Source organism: Peromyscus maniculatus, chromosome 8 (assembly GCF_049852395.1).
Source record: "Peromyscus maniculatus bairdii isolate BWxNUB_F1_BW_parent chromosome 8, HU_Pman_BW_mat_3.1, whole genome shotgun sequence".
In the NCBI taxonomy this organism is placed as follows: domain Eukaryota; kingdom Metazoa; phylum Chordata; class Mammalia; order Rodentia; family Cricetidae; genus Peromyscus; species Peromyscus maniculatus.
Genome location: NC_134859.1, coordinates 5,895,475 through 5,917,146, shown reverse-complemented (window position 1 = coordinate 5,917,146; position 21,672 = coordinate 5,895,475). Strand labels below are relative to the sequence as shown.

The window sequence follows — 21,672 nt, the reverse complement described above, 5'->3', positions numbered from 1 at the left end:
AGAATCCACTAATAACTAAAGTGTGTGTGTGTGTGTGTGTGTGTTATACTCCAATGTGAATTGAGAGCTACCTAAGCAACTACAGGTGGGAGGCACAAGAAACCAGCCAGCACACTAGCCACCCAAGGGTGGGGTTCCCTCACAAGATTTAACACTAGATACATGTGCATTGTGCCTTCCTGTGGGATACAACCCCATTCCCTACAGTGCATCTGCAGACGGGACCTGAGCAGTGCATACCCAGGCATCCAAGGATATTCTTCTCTGCAAGTGCTAACACTGGAAATCTGCAGGGAGGAGGTGCTGCAAGAGTCCCACTGTGGTTGGTGACTTTCATATAATGAACAGTGTCAGCAGGTGCCAAACAGGGTCTTTGAAGATTTTATTAACTGAGGATCTTGACATAAACATTACCTAGGATATATACCCTAGGGTATATATGTCCAATGGCCTCAGCTTTATAAGAAAAGATACACAGGGAAAGAAGCCCATGTGAACATTAAGTCATAGAAGAGAGAGGCAGCTACAAGCCAAGGGAACCAGGAGCCCCCAGAAGCAGAAGCTGGAAGTGAGGTAGTATTCTCCACTAGAGACCCTGGAAGAAGCATGTCCCCATCATCATCTTGACTTTGGACTTCTGGCCTCTAGAACTGAGAGAATGCATTTCTAGTTGGGAAAGCCAGCATTCTGTGGCAGGTGCTTGTGGGTGCCCTCAGCCATCACTGCAGGAGGGGACAATGTCACTCTCCACCTACATTTCTTGTCTCTTGTTGTTTTGAGATAGAGCCTCAATATATAGCCAAGAATGGCTACAAATTCATGATCCTCCTGCATCTGCCTCTCAGGTGCTGAGATGACAAGCCACGGTTTTGATCATAGGTGTGTCACAGTGCCCAGCACCTACCTGCAGTTCTCTACAGGTGGGACTTCCCTGCCTTTGCAGTCAGGACAAGGGCTCCCTTTGAGATGTGGATGAAGTCTTACAATGTGTACTAGATGATTTTACAGCCTGAGCCAGCCTGACTAGTGGAAGGCTGACTCCTCCAAAGGATTATGAGACAAGACATTGGTAAGACCATCTAAGGTTGACACTTAGACGCTGTGATCTTTAGTACCTGATGAGTGGAAGCCTGTTTGTAATTTTAGCTGTTGGAAGAAAGGAGCCTGTTACTAAGACACAGATGGTCAAGGGAACACAGATTCTCTGCTCCTGCTCCTACACCTTATAATAAGCAGGTCTGACCTGTTTCAGCTTTGTTCCCTTCTCAAGTCAAAAAGAGGAACAGCCCATTATGGGTCAGACTCTGAAAGCTGGCTCTACCTCAAGTAGGTCCTTGTGCAGGTTGCTGCTTATTCCCAAGCCCTAGTCCCTTCTGCAAAATGGAGAGGTTGCATAACCAGCAGAATGGAAAGGCAAAGAAGCAGTTACAGATTTGAAGTTCCTACTTTGGGTGGGAGACATACCCAAAGAATACAGAATCTGGGCTGGGACAGCGGCTCAGTCAGTAAAGTACATGACTTGCCAACAAGAGGACCTGAGTTCATCCTCAGAAGCCAACATCCTTATCATCACAATGTTGAGGAGTCAGAGACAGGCAGACAGAACGTGGTGAGTTCTAAGCCAGTGAGAGACCCTGTCTCAAAAAACGTGGTGGCCAGGGTTTTGAGGAAGAAAACCCAAGGTTGACCTCTGGCCTCCACATCCATGTGTACACACATGTGTACAAGCCTGCACACATGCACACATATGCTTAAAAATAAGAATATTGAATTTTCTAGGGAGTTCTGACTTCTTTGAGTTTCTCAAGAGAAACCACACTGTGTATGGCTCTACTCTTAAGGAATACCGTTTCCTCTCTGGAGTCTTTGTCTTTTCCATCACAATGGAAGCAGAAATATTCTTGAAAATAGCAATAAAAAATTCAAAGAAGGAACAGACATTTTGAAATGAGAACTTGTACAAACTTTGCACTGGTTTTATATAACAGTGGGCAATTAGAGGCACCCTGGCTGTGTGTTGTCGCACAGATGATCACCGCATTACTGTATTTAAGTTGTGACTCAAAGCATTGGCTCTGGAGCGATACTTATATACCCTAGAAACCCTATTCCATCATTCCGTGCCTGTGTCTTCTGTTCCAGAATAGAAGGTAGCAATGATGGCAGCCATGGCCACAGTGTTGACAAAAGGTTTAAATAAGATTATGCTGACCAAGCCACCCAAACAGGACCTTCCCACAGGTCAGTGCCCAATAAATGTTACCCGTCGGTAAGAAATACCTCACTTAGTTCCCAAACAATTCAAAATGCAATAAAAAGAGCTTCAGATGGGTGGATAAAGCAATTTGAGTCAAGCCCATTCGGATGTGGAACAGTATCGAGGCTTCAGGGAAGCCAGGGACCATTTACACTACACACTCTCACAACTGCTGAAGGACAATCACAGATTGAGCTGTGAATTTTCAAGTCATAGCCCAAGCACAAAGCCAACCATTATTAGTTGCAAGATACATGTTGTCCATAGAAAAAAGTTTGACTTAAATGGAAAACGAAACAAAACCAAGGCTGTTACTGGTACAGAATCTGAGAGATGACACAAAATGACATTCTCAGCAGACTGCCCTGCAAGATGGTTGTTAGCAAACTTTTCAAAAGTAACCATTTCACTTGTGTGGGGGGGGGAGGGGGCACGCGTGTGTACACGTGCACAGGTACATATGGAGCCAGAGGACAGCCTTGGGAATTCCACCTAGCTCCTTTGGCCTGGGGCTCATCAGGTAGACAATCAAGGCTGGCTAGCCAGTGAGCCTCAGGGGTCCGCCTGTCTCCACCTCCCAGTGCATGCCACTATGCCCAGCTTTTTATGTGGGATGAGCTTAGTTCCTCACACTTGCAGTGCAAGCACTGACTGAACTGTCTCCTCAGCCCTCTGTCAACATTTTTCTGTATTTTCATTTAGTCTGCTTTCTTCCTCTTCCTGTCTCTCTGTCTCCATCTCTGAGTTTACAGAACTGTGAATGTACTTCTTTCAGTGTCTCCCCCACCTCCAGTTTTCCTATTTTTAACAGTTTTCATGAAGGGCCTTGAAAATCTTTTAATATTATTTTTTATGGAGTATAACAAGAAGTCATTCCAAGGACAAAAAGAAGAAAGATATCTCTGATTTCTTGAGTTTTTATTAAGGAAAAACAACCCTAACCGTATGATGTGGTACCAATTATTTTTGAGCTGTATTTGCAGTGTGGGGGTGGATCTCAGAAACCAGGTCATTGTCGATCTGCTTTTCTCTGGAGATGACGCGATCCCATTTAGAACAGCTCGCTGAGCGCTGATGTCTACGCCTGCTTTCGAACTCAACAGCTGAAAATGAACCACGCGTGCCTGATTCTGTCTGACTGATAAAATATAGCAAATAAGCCCCACTCAGATGGTATCCTTGAAAGAACTTGCTTGGCATAGCAACCATCCTGACACCCCATATCTACCTTTCTCTCTGTCTTTCCTGTATTGCTGGACCAGTTTCTTTAGAGAGTAGAAATAAGGATGCTGTGTTTTTTATCAGCTCTGAGGTCATCACATGATGAGTTACATAAGACATATACATTATACAGGACCATACAACTCCACTTACCAATCCTGCCTTGAACTCTAATCCTATCTATCCAACTCTCTAGCCAGGATTGCAAGTGGGAGGTGAGTCTGAGCCCTGTGCTTAATAATTCTACAATACAGTGATTCTGCTAAACAGCTCATTGTACCATCTGTTCATCTCTGTGATCTTCATGTTCTTCATCTTCTGAGGAGAATAAAGTGGTACCTAGCTCAGAGCACCGAGAGTTGAGTGGGGATATGCCAGTCACTCAGGGCTGCAGCTCATAAACTGTAACATCAGTAGGATGCAGGTGGCATAAAGGTAATGGTGTTGGTCAAAGATACTGCCAGCTTAATGTATCCAGACCTAAAGTCACAGTCCCCCACATCTCCAACACCCTGCACTTCCTCCTAAATGTCTCCTCCTCTTCCTCATCCTATCTCCCTGGGGATAACTCCATCTCTAGATATTTAAGAGATTAACTCCTAAAAGCCTGAGGATCATGGATACCTGAATCACAAACCCAGTTCTTGATAAAAATTATGCAACCCTGAAAGCCTTGGGCTTTGAGAACTGGTGTGAAAGACTAAAGATCACTGTTCGCTTTGCAGTGAAGATGTTTCTGCCCTTGCGAAGATGTGGGATCACAGTTCAGTTTTTTTACAGGCATATCATGAAGAAAAACCTGAGACTTAGGGGAATGACTCAGTATGTGTGGAACAAGCAAAGGACCTGAGTTCAATCCCCAGCATTCAGTGTGATGGTGTGTCCTTGTAGCCTCAGTTCTGAGGAAGCATGGTCAGGAGAATCTCTGGGGCTCACAGGCCAGCCGAATTAGCTGAATCAGCTGAGCAGGGGTGAGAGACCAGCTCCTAAAACCAAGAAGTATGGTACCTGGGTGGGGGGGTGATGCTTGAGGATGCTCTCAGCCTCCACACGGAAGTGTACACAATGTGTACTTGCATACCTATGCACCTGTACACACATCTGCACATATAATCTCACACCTGCAGGGAGGATCAACCTGAGCTTTGTAGATAAATGTTCATGCAAAAAGATGAACTTCCTTAATGCTTAAAAAATGTGTATCAAAGATATTGCCAACGGGTGGTGGCGCACGCCTTTAATCCCAGCACTCAGGAGGCAGAGCCAGGCGGATCTCTGTGAGTTCAGGTCCAGCCTGGGTTACAGAGTGAGATCCAGGACAGGCACCAAAACTACACAGAGAAACCCTGTCTTGAAAAAACAAAACAAACAAACAAAAAAAGATATTTTCAACATAACTGAAATGTAAAATTCAGCCCACAAAATAGAAGAACATATTTTCAAATCATGTGTGTGACAAGAGATTAATATATGAATATGCAAAAGATAAAGAGAACCCCTAAAACTCAATAACTAAAACACAGAAAAAGTGGGCAAATCACTTCTCAGAGAAGGTATACAAATGGCCAATGACCACTCAGGTCAACATCACTAATCCTTATAAACACTCACGGCTACTAACAAGGAACAAACAGGCATTGGAAAGAAAGTAGGGAAACTGGGACTCATGTATAAAATACCAGAACATCTTACAGACGAGGGAGAAAAGAACAATGGATCCTCAAACATTTAAAAATGAAGTTGTATATTTTAAGTAATTTTAAAATATTTTTGAGATTATAATATAATTATACCATTTCCCTTTCTTTTTCCTCCCTCTAAATCCTACCATTTACATTCTCATCACTTTCAAATTAACAGTTTTTTCTTCAATTGTTGTTACACACACACACACACACACACACACACACACACACACACACACACACATTCCTAAACATATAAATACTCATTTTATGACACAGTAATTCTACTTCTATAGATGTATCAAAATAACCTATTCTGGGAACTCAAAAAGACATTTGCATACCTATGCTCACTCTGCATTATCCAAACCAGCTGAAAGGCAAGGGCAGTGACATGTGTCTATCAATAGATGAATACAGGAGAAGCATGTGTATAAAAACAATTGAATATTATTCAGCCTTTAAGAAGGAAATAAAAGTAAATATATACTATAATATAAATTGACCTTGAGGACATTGTGCTCAGTGAAATAAAATAAGTACATGAGCATGAAATAAAATAAGTACACGCGCACACACACATACACATGCACACACAGACACACACACACACACACACACACACACACACACACACACTGTTCAATTCTATTTAAACAAGAGGCTTGCAGTGGTCAAAATCATAAAAATAAGAACTAGGATGGTGGTTACCAGAGACAGAGGAGGGAGAACAGAATTTGTGTTTTCAGGACACTGAGTTTGAAGCTTAGAAAGTGAAGAGTTTGGGGAAGGGATGGTTTCCTAAGTGAGCCTCAGCTGTCAACTTGACACAACACAGAATCACTTGAGAGTTTCAATCCGGGGACCTGGCCTAAGAGCGTGTCGGTGGGGCCTATCTTGATTGTTAATTTATGTATCAGGACCTAGCCTACAATGGGCAGCAACATTCCCTGGGATGGTGATCCTGACTGTGTAAGAAAGTCAGCTGAGCATAAGCCAGCCAGGAAACCAGTAAGCAGCATTTATCTATGACTTCTGCTTCAAATTCCTGTCACGACTTTCTTCAGTGATGTACTATGACCTGGAAGTATGAGCCAAATAAACCCTTTATTCCCCTAAGTTGCTTTTGGTCGGAGTGTTTGATCACAGCAACAGAACAAAACTAGAACAGTGGTCACGATACTTGTACCACGTCTTGAATACATTTGACATCCCTGACCTTCTACACTGAAAACAACTAAGGTGGTAATTTTATGTTAACTTTGTCACAATAAAAAATCAAAAGAAAAGATAATTCTCCCTTTAAAATAATTCTTCACTTTACTGCGTATAAAGGAGGACAATGAGATCTGTCTGTTTGCCTATGGTGTTGGGTTGGGAAGAAGTCCAGCAGGAAACTGGAGAGCGGGGTATGAGGGCTGAAGAGGTGAGCTTCTTAGGAAATGTGTATGACTGCAGTGTTCTGCATTTCCATGGATGGAAATGACATAAAGAAACTCATGACTTTGCAGGGATAATATATGCTAATAAAAATCGTAAATAAAAGAAGGGAAGGAGGGAGAGAGGTTAGACTTTTATATTAATGTACAAATAACTGCACATGAAAATCAACTGAAATAAAAAACACCAATTATCCTACTGTGTCTTAAGCTAGTAGCTCTCTGAGTCCTAGGGACCCTGTTTCACTTAAATCTGGTATAGAAGCTTTTTAGTTTACCCCTTGCCAACCCTGAGTGAATGACACAGCATTTGTAAGTCTAGATGTCTCTGCCCCACTCAGCTTCGGTCCTCTCTTCTAGAGCAGATGTTCTCAAAACCTGATTAGCATAAATCTCCTGAAGAACTTGTTCCCAGACCCTTCCCATGGGGACTCTGCTTCATCTGGCTTGCTGGGGCTCTTTCTGTCATTATCCCCGCTGACTTCAATTTAGGCTACTCTGATAGCTAGTTCTGCTCATCAACATAACTGGACTGAGATGTACCTAGGTTCATATGGGTGTGTCTATGAGCAGGTTTCCACACAGGACTAGATCATCAGCACTCAGCCCTCACTAAGGATTTGAACAGGCTATTGGGAAACGGCGAAACTACAGAATGCCAGGCTTTACTGGAGGAAGTATGTCATCCTTTCCTGTTTCAACTGTACTCTGTCCTGTCTTCCAGGATGTGGGCAGCTCGTCCACACCCTACTTCCATGAGAGTGCGAGCTCTTAAATTCTAGTCCAAACAATTATTGAGTTCCCAGATTGTTTCTGTAGGCATCTGGTCATACGATGACAGCTTTATTTAAAGAAGCTTGGTCTATAAACCTGGGCTTACTAACAGCTCTTCCTCCATAGTCCATCTCTGAGATCATTCTGATCTCAGCATTTACACATCAAATCTATTTTTTCCTGTGACTTTACTTGATAACATCTTGAGTTTCGTTTATTACAAATCCAAATATACAGAGAAATATACTTTTAAAGACTTTCTCCCTCTCTGCTTTTCTTCTAGCCTTGATTTGTTCTAAAGATAAGCATTTGGTTTGTCTACTGTTTATAAACCTGTCTCAATCCAATGTTTATGAGACTCCTTTAAAGTAGCTGTTCTGAAATCCTCTCATCCCTCAGAACCACTAGCACCTGGTAGAGGATGCTCATCAAAATGAAGATTCTCCATGGATACACAGAAAGCCACACAAGACCCAGGAATCTGCATTTTAACAAGTTAGCATGTGATTCATGTTGTTTTGGCTCATCAACAAGGCTTGGAAACACTAGAATTAGAGTTCTTTTCCTTAATCTTTTATGATTTTTATGTGATCTGTGTGAATTCCAACTACATATATAGTTGATGCAGATAAAAGAATCTCAGGGCTATTTCAGAGATCAAAGTAGCCAGCACCTTTGCTTTTGAAATGGAGAAAGTGAGACTACGAGACGGCATGGCTTGTTCAAAGCCATGGCTGGATGAAGAGCCAGAACTCAAACAGGGCACAGAACCTAAGCTGAAGCTACTAGGTATGCAAAGCCGTCTCAGAAAACAACAGCCAGCACTTCCTGGCCATGCTTATGGGGCTTGTTTCCTATTCTGGAGATGCTACTGAGACCCATATAGGCAGGGACAGGAGCCGATAGTTGAACTCCACACTCAGAGTGTTCTAAGTAGTGTCTGTTGGACTACAGGGTCCCGAGGGCAGTACAAAGGAGATGCCATAAATCTCAGCAATTCGAGGATAGATTGGGTACCTATCTTCCAGAGAGATGAAGCTTTCCTGAGATGTTGTACATGGTAAGGCAGGGCACTGACTCATCATCATCATCACAGACACTAATATATTTAATAATAACAAAATTTAAGAACCAAGACGTGAAAGGAAGGAAAGGGGCCTCTAACTGTGGCAGAGCTCATGTTTAAAAGACAGAAGTGGGAGGGTGTGGATACAGACACAGAAGATGCACGTGGGGTTTCTGGACAGTTCTGGGACAGCAGCGCATTATCTGAGGGTTTGGAGTCAGCTCTCATAAAATGACCCAAGAAAAATCCTAAATAATTGAAAGTGCAAGCCAGGGGCTGGAGATGGGGCTCTGCTGGTAGTGTGTTCACCTAACACGCGTGAGGTTCTAGGTTTGATCACCGATAAACCAGGGTGGTGGTGTGTGCCTGATCACTCAGCACTTGTGTGGTGGAAGCAAGATCAGAAGTTTAAGGTTGTCTTCGGGTACACAGAGAGCTGCAGATCAGCCTAGGATACACGAGACCCTGCCTCGATAAAAATGCAAGTCAGCATGGGAACCCATACCTGCAATTTTAGCACCTGGGAAAGTGTGTCCATAAGGCTTGCTTGGGCAACATAGTAAGATCTTATCTCAGCAAATAAAATAAAATAAATAAATACATAAGTAAATAATAAAGTAAACTAAAATGGGAGAGAATTATTCTGTAACATTAGGGTAAATAAAGATTTTTGAATTATAACTCAAAATTCAAAAGCCATAGTAATGATTAATATATTTGACTACAAAATTAAAATATGCATGGGAGAAATATCTTCAACAGGATCAAAAAATAAACTGGTTAAAAATACTTTCTTTTAAAAAAAGGAATTACTGGGTGTGCTGGGGGGAAGGGGAGGGGGCAGGAAGGGAGAGAACAAGGGAATCTGTGGCTATTATGTAGAACTGAATATTATTGTACAATAAAGAAAAAAAAGGAATTACTGATGATTCTTAGTTATATAGAAAAAGATGTTCAAACTCATAGATAATGAAAATGTCCAAATTAAGATATATGTTGGTGCAAACTTTCCTTAGTGGGAACTGTTTAGAAGGTCAACTGGGAACTGTATTGGTAACAACTTTGGAGAAACAGACTCTCTTTTATGGGGTAGATACACATTTCCTTGGAAAGGAAATTTGTCAACATCTGCCGAAGTTACAATTATATGCAGTCTTTGACCAACTATTTCAATAAATTAATGTTATATTTCATGAAACGTGGGGGGGGGGTAGTCTCCACTGCACTATCACTTGCAAAAGCAAAATGTTGGAGACAACTTAAGTTTCTGTCAATTGGGCATTGGATAAAGCCAGCATGGTTCATTTACAAATGAAAGCCTATGCAGGACACAGAGCAATCTGGATCTGCCAGGGGTGGTAATGGAGCAAATGTACTGGGGTACTGGGGGGAGGGTATAAGGCAAATGAAGAGCAGCATGGAAGGAGAATCTAAGTATTCACTTTTTTTTTTCCATGTATTTTCTTTGTTTGGGGTGATACTGGGGATTAAACCTAGCTCCTTTATGCTCTACCATTGAACTATATCCCAGCCCTCTTTTTATGTTTTGTTTGGAGACAGGGTATCACTAAGTTGCCAAGGGTGGTCTTGAACTCATTTTGTAAGATGGACAGACCTGAATTTATGTTCTTCCTTCTACAGATTCTTGCATAGCTGTGATGATAGGCCTGAAAAATCAGGCCCGGGTACTATGTTTTTGTTGTGGTGGTGGTGGTTATGCTTAATTTTTGGACAATGCAGATGTCTTGTTTATTCAAACCTTATTCACATAATTAACCATGGCGACTTTTAAGAACACATGTTGTTTTCTGCCAGCATTAACCCCTCTGAGCCCAAATCTCCAGGATGCAGCCCTAATGTGGTCTCATCCCTTTCAGCCTACCACACAGCTGTCACCTGAAGAATAACTCCTATCCTTTTAGCTCTTGCTTCTACTTTGAAGAACTAGCCCAAAGCAGCCCTTACGTGGCAAGTTCACACAGCAAACCACCATCTGCCCACGCTTTCCAAGATGGATGTCATAATTATTATATGGTTTTCAGGAAACAATTTGTACAATGTATGGCCTTGGCTGATTTCTGCTTCTGCAATCCCTTTTTTGTATCGCATACTTTTTAAAAATGAAAGAAAATAACCCATTTGAGCTCTGGGTGACAATTGGATGACAAGGAGACAGACAGCCCTCAACCATGTCATCTACACTGTGATCATGGTCTGTCTGAAGCAATGATGTAGATATTTGGGGAAAGAACCCATAGACCCACACCATGCCCAAGCTTGAAAGTCATAAAAAAGAAAAACATTTTATGGTATCTGCTAAAGTTGAATATATACACATTCCATGCCCCAGCAATTCCATTATTAAAGGTATACAGGGAGAAGCATGTGCAAAAGAAGGTACATACGAGGGTCTCTTTAGACCAGGATCCAAATACTCCAAACAGGGCAGTCCTCACACATTCACCAAGACTGAGAGGGATAAACTTGTGAAGTGTACCAACCATGAAAATCTATACAGCAATGAGAAACAAGACCTAGGATTCAATGCAACAGTCTCACAATGAGAGTGCTGTGGTAAAGAAGACAGACAGAATAATGGAACAAACAAGATGTGTTATTAATAGGTTGTTAGAGTAGGGAATGAACCCTCAGCCTGGAGGTGACAGGCTTGGTGGAAGACACTACCAAGGATGACCACTGCTGGGTACCACTAACCAACAGCATGAGTGAGTAGAGAGCCATCAATTTATTTAATATCAGACTTCTGTGTTTCTATTGTGCATTTCAAAACTTAAAAACATCATTTCAAGCTGGAACAAGCCATGTGTGAGTTTTAGGTGAGTCATGGACTAACCTCTGAAGAAACATTCTTCCTGTCTGTGCTAACATACCAATCAAAGCCCAAACACAGGGCTGGTGGGGAGAAATGCCCTCAGACGAAATTCCTGAAGAACTCTGCATCGATCTGGGTTTAGACTGACAGTGTAGAGGGGTTCTTAGTCCCCCAAAAGGTAAGAAGAAGAGGAAGCAGCTACTGAGGTGTGGGGAGGTATTGCTGCTGTAGTCACATGTCAGGTTCAGAAACCCTAGACGACTGAAATCCCCATCAAAGCTAATTTTCTAGATAATCAAAACTTCTCTCATTATACAACTCCTTCATTTAAGATGAAATCATTTTAATGGAATCCTTCTAAATTGTATTTCACACATCCCTGACTTTCTGAAGATCCACAAATGGAGTTTAACCTTTGCAACAAATGACAACAATAACAATAAATACCATCTTATGCCAGGTGCTACCCAAACTGCCCTCTCTAACACTTCCGTCCATCTTATTTGCCACATAATTCTAGTGAATTAGGTCCTATGATTATTCACACTTTAAGTATGAGGCTCAAGATGCTTAAATAAAGGTCATAAACATAAAATAATCACAGAGCCAGTAATGGGGAGAGGCAGTGACTGTCTCTGACTGTGGTGTTTTTACTTCTCTTATGTATGGGGGGTGCGTTCATGTGTGTCACATACATGTGGCAGCCATAGGTCAGTGTCAGATTCTTCCTCAAGTGTTCTCCAGCTTATTTGTTGAGAGTGGGTCTCTCACTGGCCTGGAGCCCACTGACTGGATGAATCTGGCTAGCCAGAGATCCTCCTGTCTCCACAACACCACTCACTCCTGCACTGGAATTTCAGATAAATACCACCACACCTGTCTTTTTTTTACACATAGGATCTTGTGGATCAAATCCAGGCATTCATGTTTGTGTGGTAAATACTCTAACCTGCTGACCTGCCTCCCCAGACCGCACTACCTTTTCTGTGTGTCTGTGTGTGCATGTGTGTGTGCACTTGTGTGTGCAGATACCCTTGCCTATGAGTGCATGTGTGAACTCCAGAGGAATCTTCTGTTGCTCTCTACATGATTCATTGAAAAGAGGTCTCTTACTGAACCTAGAGCCTGCTGCTTTGTCATGATTGGCTGGCCGGAAGCCCAGGGAATCCACCTGTCTCCACTCCCAGGCTGTACATTGTCACTTAGCCTTTGTCATATGGGGTTGTGATGGCTATTCTTGGTTGTCAACTTGACTACATCTGGATGCGACTGGGCACACCTGTGAGGCTTTCTCTCTCTCTCTCTCCCTCCCTCTCTCTCTCCCTCTCCTCCCTCCCTCCCTCTCTCCCTCTCCTCCCTCTCTCCCTCCCTCCCTCCCTCCCTCTCTCCCTCCCTCCCTCCCTCCCTCTCTCTCTCCCTCTCCTCTTCTCTTCTCTTCTCTTCTCTTCTCTTCTCTTCTCTTCTCTTCTCTTCTCTTCTCTTCTCTTCTCTTCTCTCTCTCTCTCTCTCTCTCTCTCTCTCTCTCTCTCTCTCTCTCTTCCAAAACAGGGTTTCAGGGTTTCTCTGTGTAGCTTTGGAGCCTGTCCTGGAACTTACTCTGTAGACCCTTGAACTCACAGAGATCTGTCTACCTCTGACTCCTGAGTGCTGAGATTAAATGTATGTCACCACCACCCTGCCTGAGGGTTCTTTCCTTAATGAAATAATTTGAAGTAGGAAGACCCACTTTTAATCTAGCTCCTTTGAGCTGGGAAGATCCACATTTAATCTGGGCCACACCTTCTGCTGGCAGCCAAAATAAAGATATGAAGAAGGAAGCTTGCTCTCTGCCTGCTTGCCTTCTCTGGCAAGTCTATTCACTGGCATTAGAGCCTATTGCTTTGAGGTTCTGGTATATACCGAAGACGAGATGAGACATTCAGCCTCGTGAACTGAGAAACTACTGGATTCTTGGACTTTAATTGGTAAATAGACATTGTTGAACTAGCTGGACCACAGACTATAAGCCATTCTAATAAATTCCCTTTATACTACATATACAGATATATACATATATAGTCATTACATTATATATAGTATATGATATATATCATATACATAGCCATTCTATCAGTTCTGTTTCTCTAGGAAACCCTGAGAATACAGATGTTGATACCAGAAGTAATTCTAGAGTAACAGAGGTATAAGGATGAATTTTCTAAGTATCTAGCATAGGCTTTCCAATTTGCCAACATCTCCAGTTACTGAAGTCTCTCCTAGAAGCTCAAAGAGTTCTGAAAGCCCATGTATGAACCATTTTAAAACTTAAGGAGACAAATGCCTTTGATTACCCTTATTCACTGGCTGTAAGAGGCAAATGATTTGGTGACTCTGCAGAAAATGAAAAACCTTTGACAGATTGTGAAAAAATAAAGAAAATGATGCTGCTTGTTGGTTGCTCCTAGCATCTCTGGATAAATTGACAAAGAATAGGAATGAACTTGGGGATAAAATTAACCAACTCCTAGCATCTCAATACAGTGAAGAACAACAACGAACTTGGTGAGAAAATTGACCTGCTCCAGTGATAAACGGTCTAAAAGTTCCTAAGTGTGCCCTGGAAGAGAATCTTCTCTTCAGCAGCCACACAGCTCAAGTTGGGGAAAATCAAACCAAAGTCCTCATTATAAGGTTGGCTGAATTACAGCAAAAGTTCAAGTCCCAGCTCTGTAGGGTGTTGGCAGTTAAAATTAGGGCATTAATTGGGACCCTGCAACTCGGGATGGGGATGTGAGGGAGGACCCTATGGAAGCTAAGCACTTTGAACCCTCAGATTCTCAAGGGCTTATCTCACCTGAGGAGGCAGTCTCTCCACCCTCAGCAGAAGATGAACTAACAATCCCACCCCTTGAAATATTGCCCTTTCTACCGTTGACTGATGAAATCAAGCCTTCATTGTCTGCTAAAGCAGAAGTGACTTTCTCTGAGGGAAATGCCAGGCAAGACAAGACCGATGTCCCTCAGAACCACCAATAGCTTCCTCCAGACCTATACCCAGACTGAAGGCAAAAGCATGCTCCTAGGGGAGGTAGAAAGTGCAGTCCATGGGGAGGTGCACTACACTATTCAAGATCTTAATGAGTTTGCTCATTCATTCAAGCAGAAGTCTGGGGAATATGTGTGGGAATGGATTTCAAGGGTGTGGGATAATGGTGGAAGGAACATAAAACTGGATCAGGTTGAGTTTATTGGCATGGGTCCACTGAGTGGAGATTCTGAGTTTAATATGGAAGTTTGAACAGTTAAAAAAGGTGTCAACAGTTTGTTCAAATGGTTTGTTGAAGCATTTGTCAAAAGATGGCCTACTTAAAAAGAGTTGGAGATGCCTGCTATCCCTTGACTTAGTGTTGATGAAGGGATTTTTAAAGACTCCCGGAAATTGTAATGCTAGAGTGGATATGCTGTGTAAATCCTAACCCTCCGCAATGAGAAGGCACAGCCCTTCCCTAATTCTGTAAGATGAAAACGGTGAGGGGCAACAGCACATCTGAAGAGCCATTTGTCGCCCTTTTCCTTGTGCCAGACCTTAAGGCTGGAGACGCTGCTGCTCAGGTGGATGAATTAAATGCAATGGGTTTAGTTGGGTCCTGAGGTACAGGGGCCAGGTGACAGCACTGAGTCACCAAAGGCAAGGTGACCCTGGTTATCATAACGTCATCATAGGCAAAGCAATGTTCATAATGGCCTGACCTGTAATGGTCAGCACAGACAAAGTGATTGTATGGTGGCATGACTTGTATGGACCTTTGGTACTGGTTAATCCAGTGGTTCTCAACCTTCCTAATGCTGAGACCCCTAAATACAGTTCCTAATGTTGTGGTGACCCCAACCACAAAATTATTTTTGTTGCTACTTCATAACTGTAATTTTGTTACTATTATGAATCATAATGCAAATATCTGACATGTACATAGTCTTAGGTGACCTCTGTGAAAGGGTCATTTGACCCCCAAAGGGGTTGGGATCCACAGGTTGAGAACCACTGGGGTAATCAATCCTGCTGTTTCTAAGCAAGAAATAGATAAGACTGCCAAATTTTTGTTTGATCTGCAGAAGTGGAAAAATTCTCAAACAAATGAAAGAAACGCTGTATTGGATTATGGCAAAAGGGAATCTCAGTTCATGAATCAATTTCAAGACTTGAGCCAGTTTGCAAACCCAGAACCTCTTGAATGAAGGGGTAGCCAGGTTCTCCTGAGGAAGGAACTTGATAAAATGCCTAAAATTTTACTGTTAGCCTTTCTCCAGTCCTTCCCTAGAAGGACCTTGGCCTTTTACAAGGGTACCTGTACACTGGGGGAAAGGAAACAATCAGACTTCCTGGGGTCTGTTAGACACGGGTTCTGAACTGGTGCTGATTCTGAGGGACCCCAAGAAACTGTGGCCCTCCACTTAAAGTAGGGGCTCATGGAGTTCAGATGACTAATGGAGTTTGGGCAGAAGTCCAACTCACAGTAGGTCCAAATCACCCTGTGGTTATTTCCCCAGGCCCAAAATGTATAATTGTGATAGATATACTTAGAAGTTGGCGGAATTCTGACATTGGTTCGCTGACCTATGGAGTGAGGGCTGTTATGTTTGGAGTGGAACCTGGAACAGGGATTATTATATTTGAGTTTGAGATACTAAAAGAATGTCCCTTCAGGGACATTGCCACCTATTCTAAAATTTATAATGTGTTTACAGTTGTATAAGTGATAGTTACGTTAGGTGTAATTGTGACACAGTTATTATCATTTGTAAATGAAAGAATAATATAAGGAGATATGATTGTGTATCAGGTTGACAAGGTATGGATTTGTGATGGCTGTTCTCAGTTGTCAACTTGACTACATTTGGAAATAACTAAAACCTAAATGGCTGGATATACCTTTGAGGTTTTTATTTCTCAATTAAGTCATTTTAAGTGGAGGACCCACTTTGAATCCAGATCTTTTGAGGTGGAAAAATGCATCTTTAATCTGGGCCACACTTTGTGCTGTCAGCCTGGATAAATATATATATATATATATATGACGCATGGATGGAGGCTTGCTCTCTTTGCTTGCTTGTTCTTGCTGGCAGTCATATACTGAAGATCAGCTGAGAAATCCAACCTCATTGAACAACTACTTGTATTCTTGGACATTCCATTGGTGGACATTGGTGGACTAGTTGAACAACAGCCTGTAAGCCATTCTAATAAATCCCCTTTATATATATACATACCCACATATGTATATATATATACATACATACATTACACATACACACAAACACATACATATTCCTTCCATCAGTTATGTTCCTCTAGAGACCCCTGACTAATACAGCTCTATTCCACCATGTCAATGAGTAGACCAGAACACTGGCTGTGTCTTTAGAAAGGATTTGCGTTCTTATTTCTTTCCTTTCTCCTTCACCATTTTGTTCAGTGTGTGTAGAATGAAATTTAGGACTTCTGCATTCCAGAATTTGCTCTGAGCCTCATCGCCAGCCACCTTCATCAATATTATACTGTCAAGCTGTTACCAGTATCCTACCCTCCCCAAATAATCTAATAGAAATCTAGTTTTACTTCTTTAAGCTCTCAACCTTTTTAGGTCTTTCTACTTGGCTAAAATATCCCATGGAGTTGGACAAACTTCTTTTATCAGCTTACAGAACCCCTGGGCTTTTCAAGTTTTCACACTTTGTGGGTTGCCTCGTCTTAACAGGAAGCCCATGATGCTCATCAGATTAACACAAACACTCCTCTACTGGCGACCATCTAGCCTGCAGTAGCTCTCCAGAAAATAGACAGTCTCACAGATAAGCACTGTGACATGCAGAGTCTACTGCTGTCACCTTTAAGCATTGATGCCTGCAGAGAAGAAGAAAGCATTGTCCTTACCCTGTTTTCAAGCTGACCAAGGCGTCCTCCACTCCCCTCTGGTTGAATTTGGTCATGTACTGATGCATATAGGGGTAGTTGTTACGGATATTCCTCTCTGTGCTCCCATTGGGTACTGTCCCAAATCGGAAAGGCGGGGAATAATCATGAGGTCTCTGAAACTGGAGGGGGAATTGGGGGAGGGGAAGGTGAAAGAAAGAGCAAGAAGAAACCAGAGAGTGAGCATTCATGCAGTGACAGAGGTTGAGCATGTAGAAGTACAGAGCAGTAAGAAGATCCTTTCAGCTTTCTTTGTGCTTAATCCAATCTCCTGCGGGGCTCCGATCCCCAGGAAGGTGAAGACAGCATCTAGCTTGTGTTTTCTTGTGTTTTCTGTACTATTCCCCAGAACCAAACATGGACCTTGGTCTGTTGCTCAATGAATTTCTGCTGAGGTTAGCTCTCCTGTTCCATTAAGGAGACTAGCATCATGCTAGGCACACAATTGGCACCAAGATATACTGAAGGAGTTAAGGGTCTGCTTTATCCAAATTCACTTACCTGTTTTGTGATGAAGATTTTTCTTTCTGTGATTCCTGCCAGTCATATGTTGCTCTCGTCTCCAGAAAATGGCTGTATGCTATCACTCGTTCATCCTCCATTCTCTCAGTCATTTACACAGACAGTATCTGTGGCATCCTAACAGTTGCCAGCTGCCGTGACTGGCTCATTACAGACCCACGGAAAGCCTATGGGCCAAAGCCTCCACTGACTCTGCTTCCTGGGATCCTCAGGTTTGCATGGAAGTTTCCTATGCTCCACGATTGTTTCTTGACTGACTGGATGGTACCACCTGCCATAGCTTGTGTGAGTATGCGTGTGTTCATGTGTGTGTGGGGGGGGATGCTCATGTGTGTTCCTGTATGTGCAGGGTAGAAGCCAACTTTAGATATTCCTCAAGAGAAATCTATCCTGTGTTTTGAGACAGAGGCTTTCACTGAATCTGGAACTCTCCAAATAGTCTAGTCTAGATGGAGTTCTGGGAGATGAACCCGAGTCCTCACACCTGCAAGGCACTTGGCTGACTGAGCCGTCACTCCAGCCCCACGTTCACAGATTTAAAACATTTTATTAATATAACATTAATTATATGCAACTATAGGTTTTGTTAGAGCTTTTATGTACATATATAATGTACTTAGATCATGTTTCAGGATATTCAACCCAATTAGAGGTCAACTGATGTAGCCTGAAATCCTAGAAATACAATTGATCCTAGAGGCAGCAGAGGCAGGGCCCATGCAGTAGGGACCACACCAGCAATTCTCTCATAGGGTCACTGTGAAGACTGAATAGCATAACATTTGGCAAATTGCTGCAATGGAGAAAGCACTGGAAACTAATGCTTTAGTGTTTTTTGTTCACTGTGGGCAAAAACAATAGCCCAAGCTGCATTTTATACAGACTGTGAGCTATGAAACTAGAAGGTTATGGTCATAACGACCTGTGTTGCCAGTTTACTTTGTAATAACTGACATTTTCCCAGGACTTACGTGGGGAAAGCAGTGTGCCCCAAACTTCTGAAAACACTGATCATGTACCCTCACAGCCCCTCAGATATGAGGCTAATCTTATGCCTCCATTTTCTATATGAAGAAACTGAGGCTTGGACTATATGACTTGTGTAAATGCTGGGCATGGTGTGCACACTGTATTAGAGCACTCAGGCTGAGGTAGGAAGGTTACAAGTTCAAAGCCAACCTGGGTCACACATTAAGACATTGTCTCAAAAATAAATGAAATGTAGACAAGGACCTGGAGATGCTGAAGGGTAAGAGTGCCCAACAAACCTGTGCCAGTGTGAGGGTCACAGCCCAGGGCATCTCTCCAAATGGCAGACCCACATGCTTTCCACAAAACTAAGAACTGCCAGAGAAAGTGTCCAAGTTTACTCAAGAGGCGCTAGTCCTGCCTCCAGAACTCACACTTCTTTTCACTGTCAACTAAAAGTTCCAGTTGAAAATCATTTTCTTTAAATGAGTCATACTGCTGCAGAATTGGCAGCTGTAACTGGATCTGGGAAAAGGGGCCATGCTGTGTCTAAACTAGAGCCTCTTGCCTGGGTGCACCTTGCATTGTGAGAAAGTATATGTGTACACGTGATATGTCATGCATGTGCGTATTAAATGTGTGTATGTTTGTGGGTGCATGCATGTACAAGGAGATATATGTATGTATGTGTGTGCATGAATGTGTATGTGTTGTGAACAGGCATGTGTGTAGGTGTTCATTCACATGCATTTATGTATGTACATGCATTCATGTGTATGTTGAATGTATATGTGTGCATACCTATATACACACATGTGCATGTATGCACATGTGCATGTGTATGTGTGCATGTGTGTGCGTGCTCATGCACAGCATAAGGCTCTGTGCACAGCAACCTTGCTCATCACCAGAAGAGAAAGCGCAAGCTCAACTTGCAGAGCAAGCTGCAGGCTCTGGGGGAACAGGACTCACAGCACTGCTCATGAATCTAGTTGTTGTAACAGCCATTCCCCATCTCCAGGGACACGAGGAGAGGGTCTGTTTGACTAAAAGCCTTCCACTTCGCTCTGCAAGTGTTGCAGGGATGCAGCACTAAGATGCACTTTCCCCTCTGCCTCTGGTTTGCACAGAGACAGACAAATCTGAAGTCTCTGTGATGGTCCCATGTCCTCAGACTTCAGTAACAGCCCCCCACGGCCAGGCCCAACACCCAGAAACCTCCCTCACTAGATCAAAGATTGTCAAATGTTCAAACAATGATTCACTGTAGACCTTTCGCTGCTGCCTGTACACACAAGCACACAACGTAGAGGAGCTCATTCTTTCTACACGTGACACACTGAAGTCACAATGTTGTGGCCTTTTTTCTGGATTGTAAAGTATATTCATATATTTTAAAATTGAAATAAAATGTACAGAACATGTGATTTAAGACATTCAAGTGTGCCTTTCCCTGGCATTAAACATGCTCCCTTTGTACGACCATCACTACCATCCATCCACAGAGAAGGTCCTTGTTTGAGGGTTCCCAACCCTTACATCAGTTCTGCAGCTCACTGAAGAGTCCTGACCCTCAGTCTGAAAAGTTAGGGTCATGAGTGGCTCATCTTTCTCAACCAGATCTACCCTGTAGACATCCCATGTTTCCTACTGGAATGATTTCTGGTGAGAGACCTCCTCCCAGCCTCCCAGCCAGGGTCCCACGCAAGCCGAATGGAGCCGGTGCAGCTTCAGTGAAGGCAGGAGTGGCCCCTGTATAGTGGGAGCACCGAGGAATGGCACCACAGGTCCAGATCAGGAAAGCCCCCCCCCCAACTTCGGAACTGGGTTGTTTGGAGCAGTCCATGAAGCTCACTGAGCCTGCTTCTCTTATCTAAACATGATACATAGCTTTGGAAATCAGCTATACCATGCTTGAAATGGCATGTAATTCAATTGCTTCATGCAGATCATATTGCATGTGCCATAGTGATCACATGTGTGTTGTTCTTGGTAACTGTCATCACTGAGCATAGCTTTAGCCAGTCTCCTTCCAGCGTGGAGAACAGAGAACCGGTTCCTAATTTCCTCTCATCTATATTCAGTGTGAGGACAGGTCTGAAGGTCATTTAAGTGAATAAGTCATGGCATGCATTTATGATGGAGGAGATAGACACAGAGCTAAGATAAAATTTCAAAATAAATTCAGCAATTAACCAGTGCATTTCTTCACCCTGTATCCTTATGAAGCTAAAGCTATAGACTTGGGGAAGAAATGTCTCACATATCTATAAACTGGAAATACCTAGTAGCCAGGGCCTCTGGTCCTGGCATAATCTTCAGAGGGTGAATCATGTGTGTACAGGTGCACACACATGTGAGTGTAGTGCATGCTGAGGTCAGAGGGTAACGTCCAGTGTGGTTCTTCAGGGTCCATCCACCTTTTTTGAGACAGAATCTCCACTAGCCTGGATCTCTCCAAGCAGGCCAGTGAGAACCAAGGACCAGCCAGATGCCTGCTCCCCAGTACTGGGATGACAAGCTTGTGCCACCACACCTGCCCTTTTTGACGCAGGTTCGGAGGATTGAATTCAGGTCCTACTGCACTTCAAGACAAGCCCTTTAACGGCTGAGCTATCTCTGTAGCACATACCACATGTTTCGTGGTGGGAGACCAAACAGACTTGGCCTTCAGCAAAGTAAAGATTCCCTGCCGAGACTGTGACACCGACCCCTGCCCAACAAGGCTCCACGACTCTGAGAAGGAACACACAGCTCCCCTACCTGGGAAGCCCCTAAAACCCTGCAGGGTTAGTTGCAGGAGTCCAACTCCATGCAATAACTTCCCAGGCTCCAGAAGTGCAATGACAGTTTGAACAAGACAGTAATGAAGTAAAGAAGTAGGAGGAGGAAGGACAGGAAGGAGGAGGCAGTGCAAAGAGGAAGTGGGAAGGAGGAAATACCACAGAAGCAGTAG

The 21,672-nt window shown here is 43.0% G+C and overlaps 1 protein-coding gene across 1 annotated transcript in view; it reads right to left on the bottom strand.

The window, feature by feature from the left end:
• Grin2a (glutamate ionotropic receptor NMDA type subunit 2A) overlaps positions 1-21,672 on the bottom strand; it is a 420,443-nt gene that overhangs the window by 45,663 nt on the left and 353,108 nt on the right. The window contains exon 11 of the mRNA XM_015985718.3: positions 17,187-17,347. Within this exon, the coding sequence (XP_015841204.1) occupies positions 17,187-17,347 (161 nt within the window). The remainder of the gene's footprint in view (positions 1-17,186; positions 17,348-21,672) is intronic.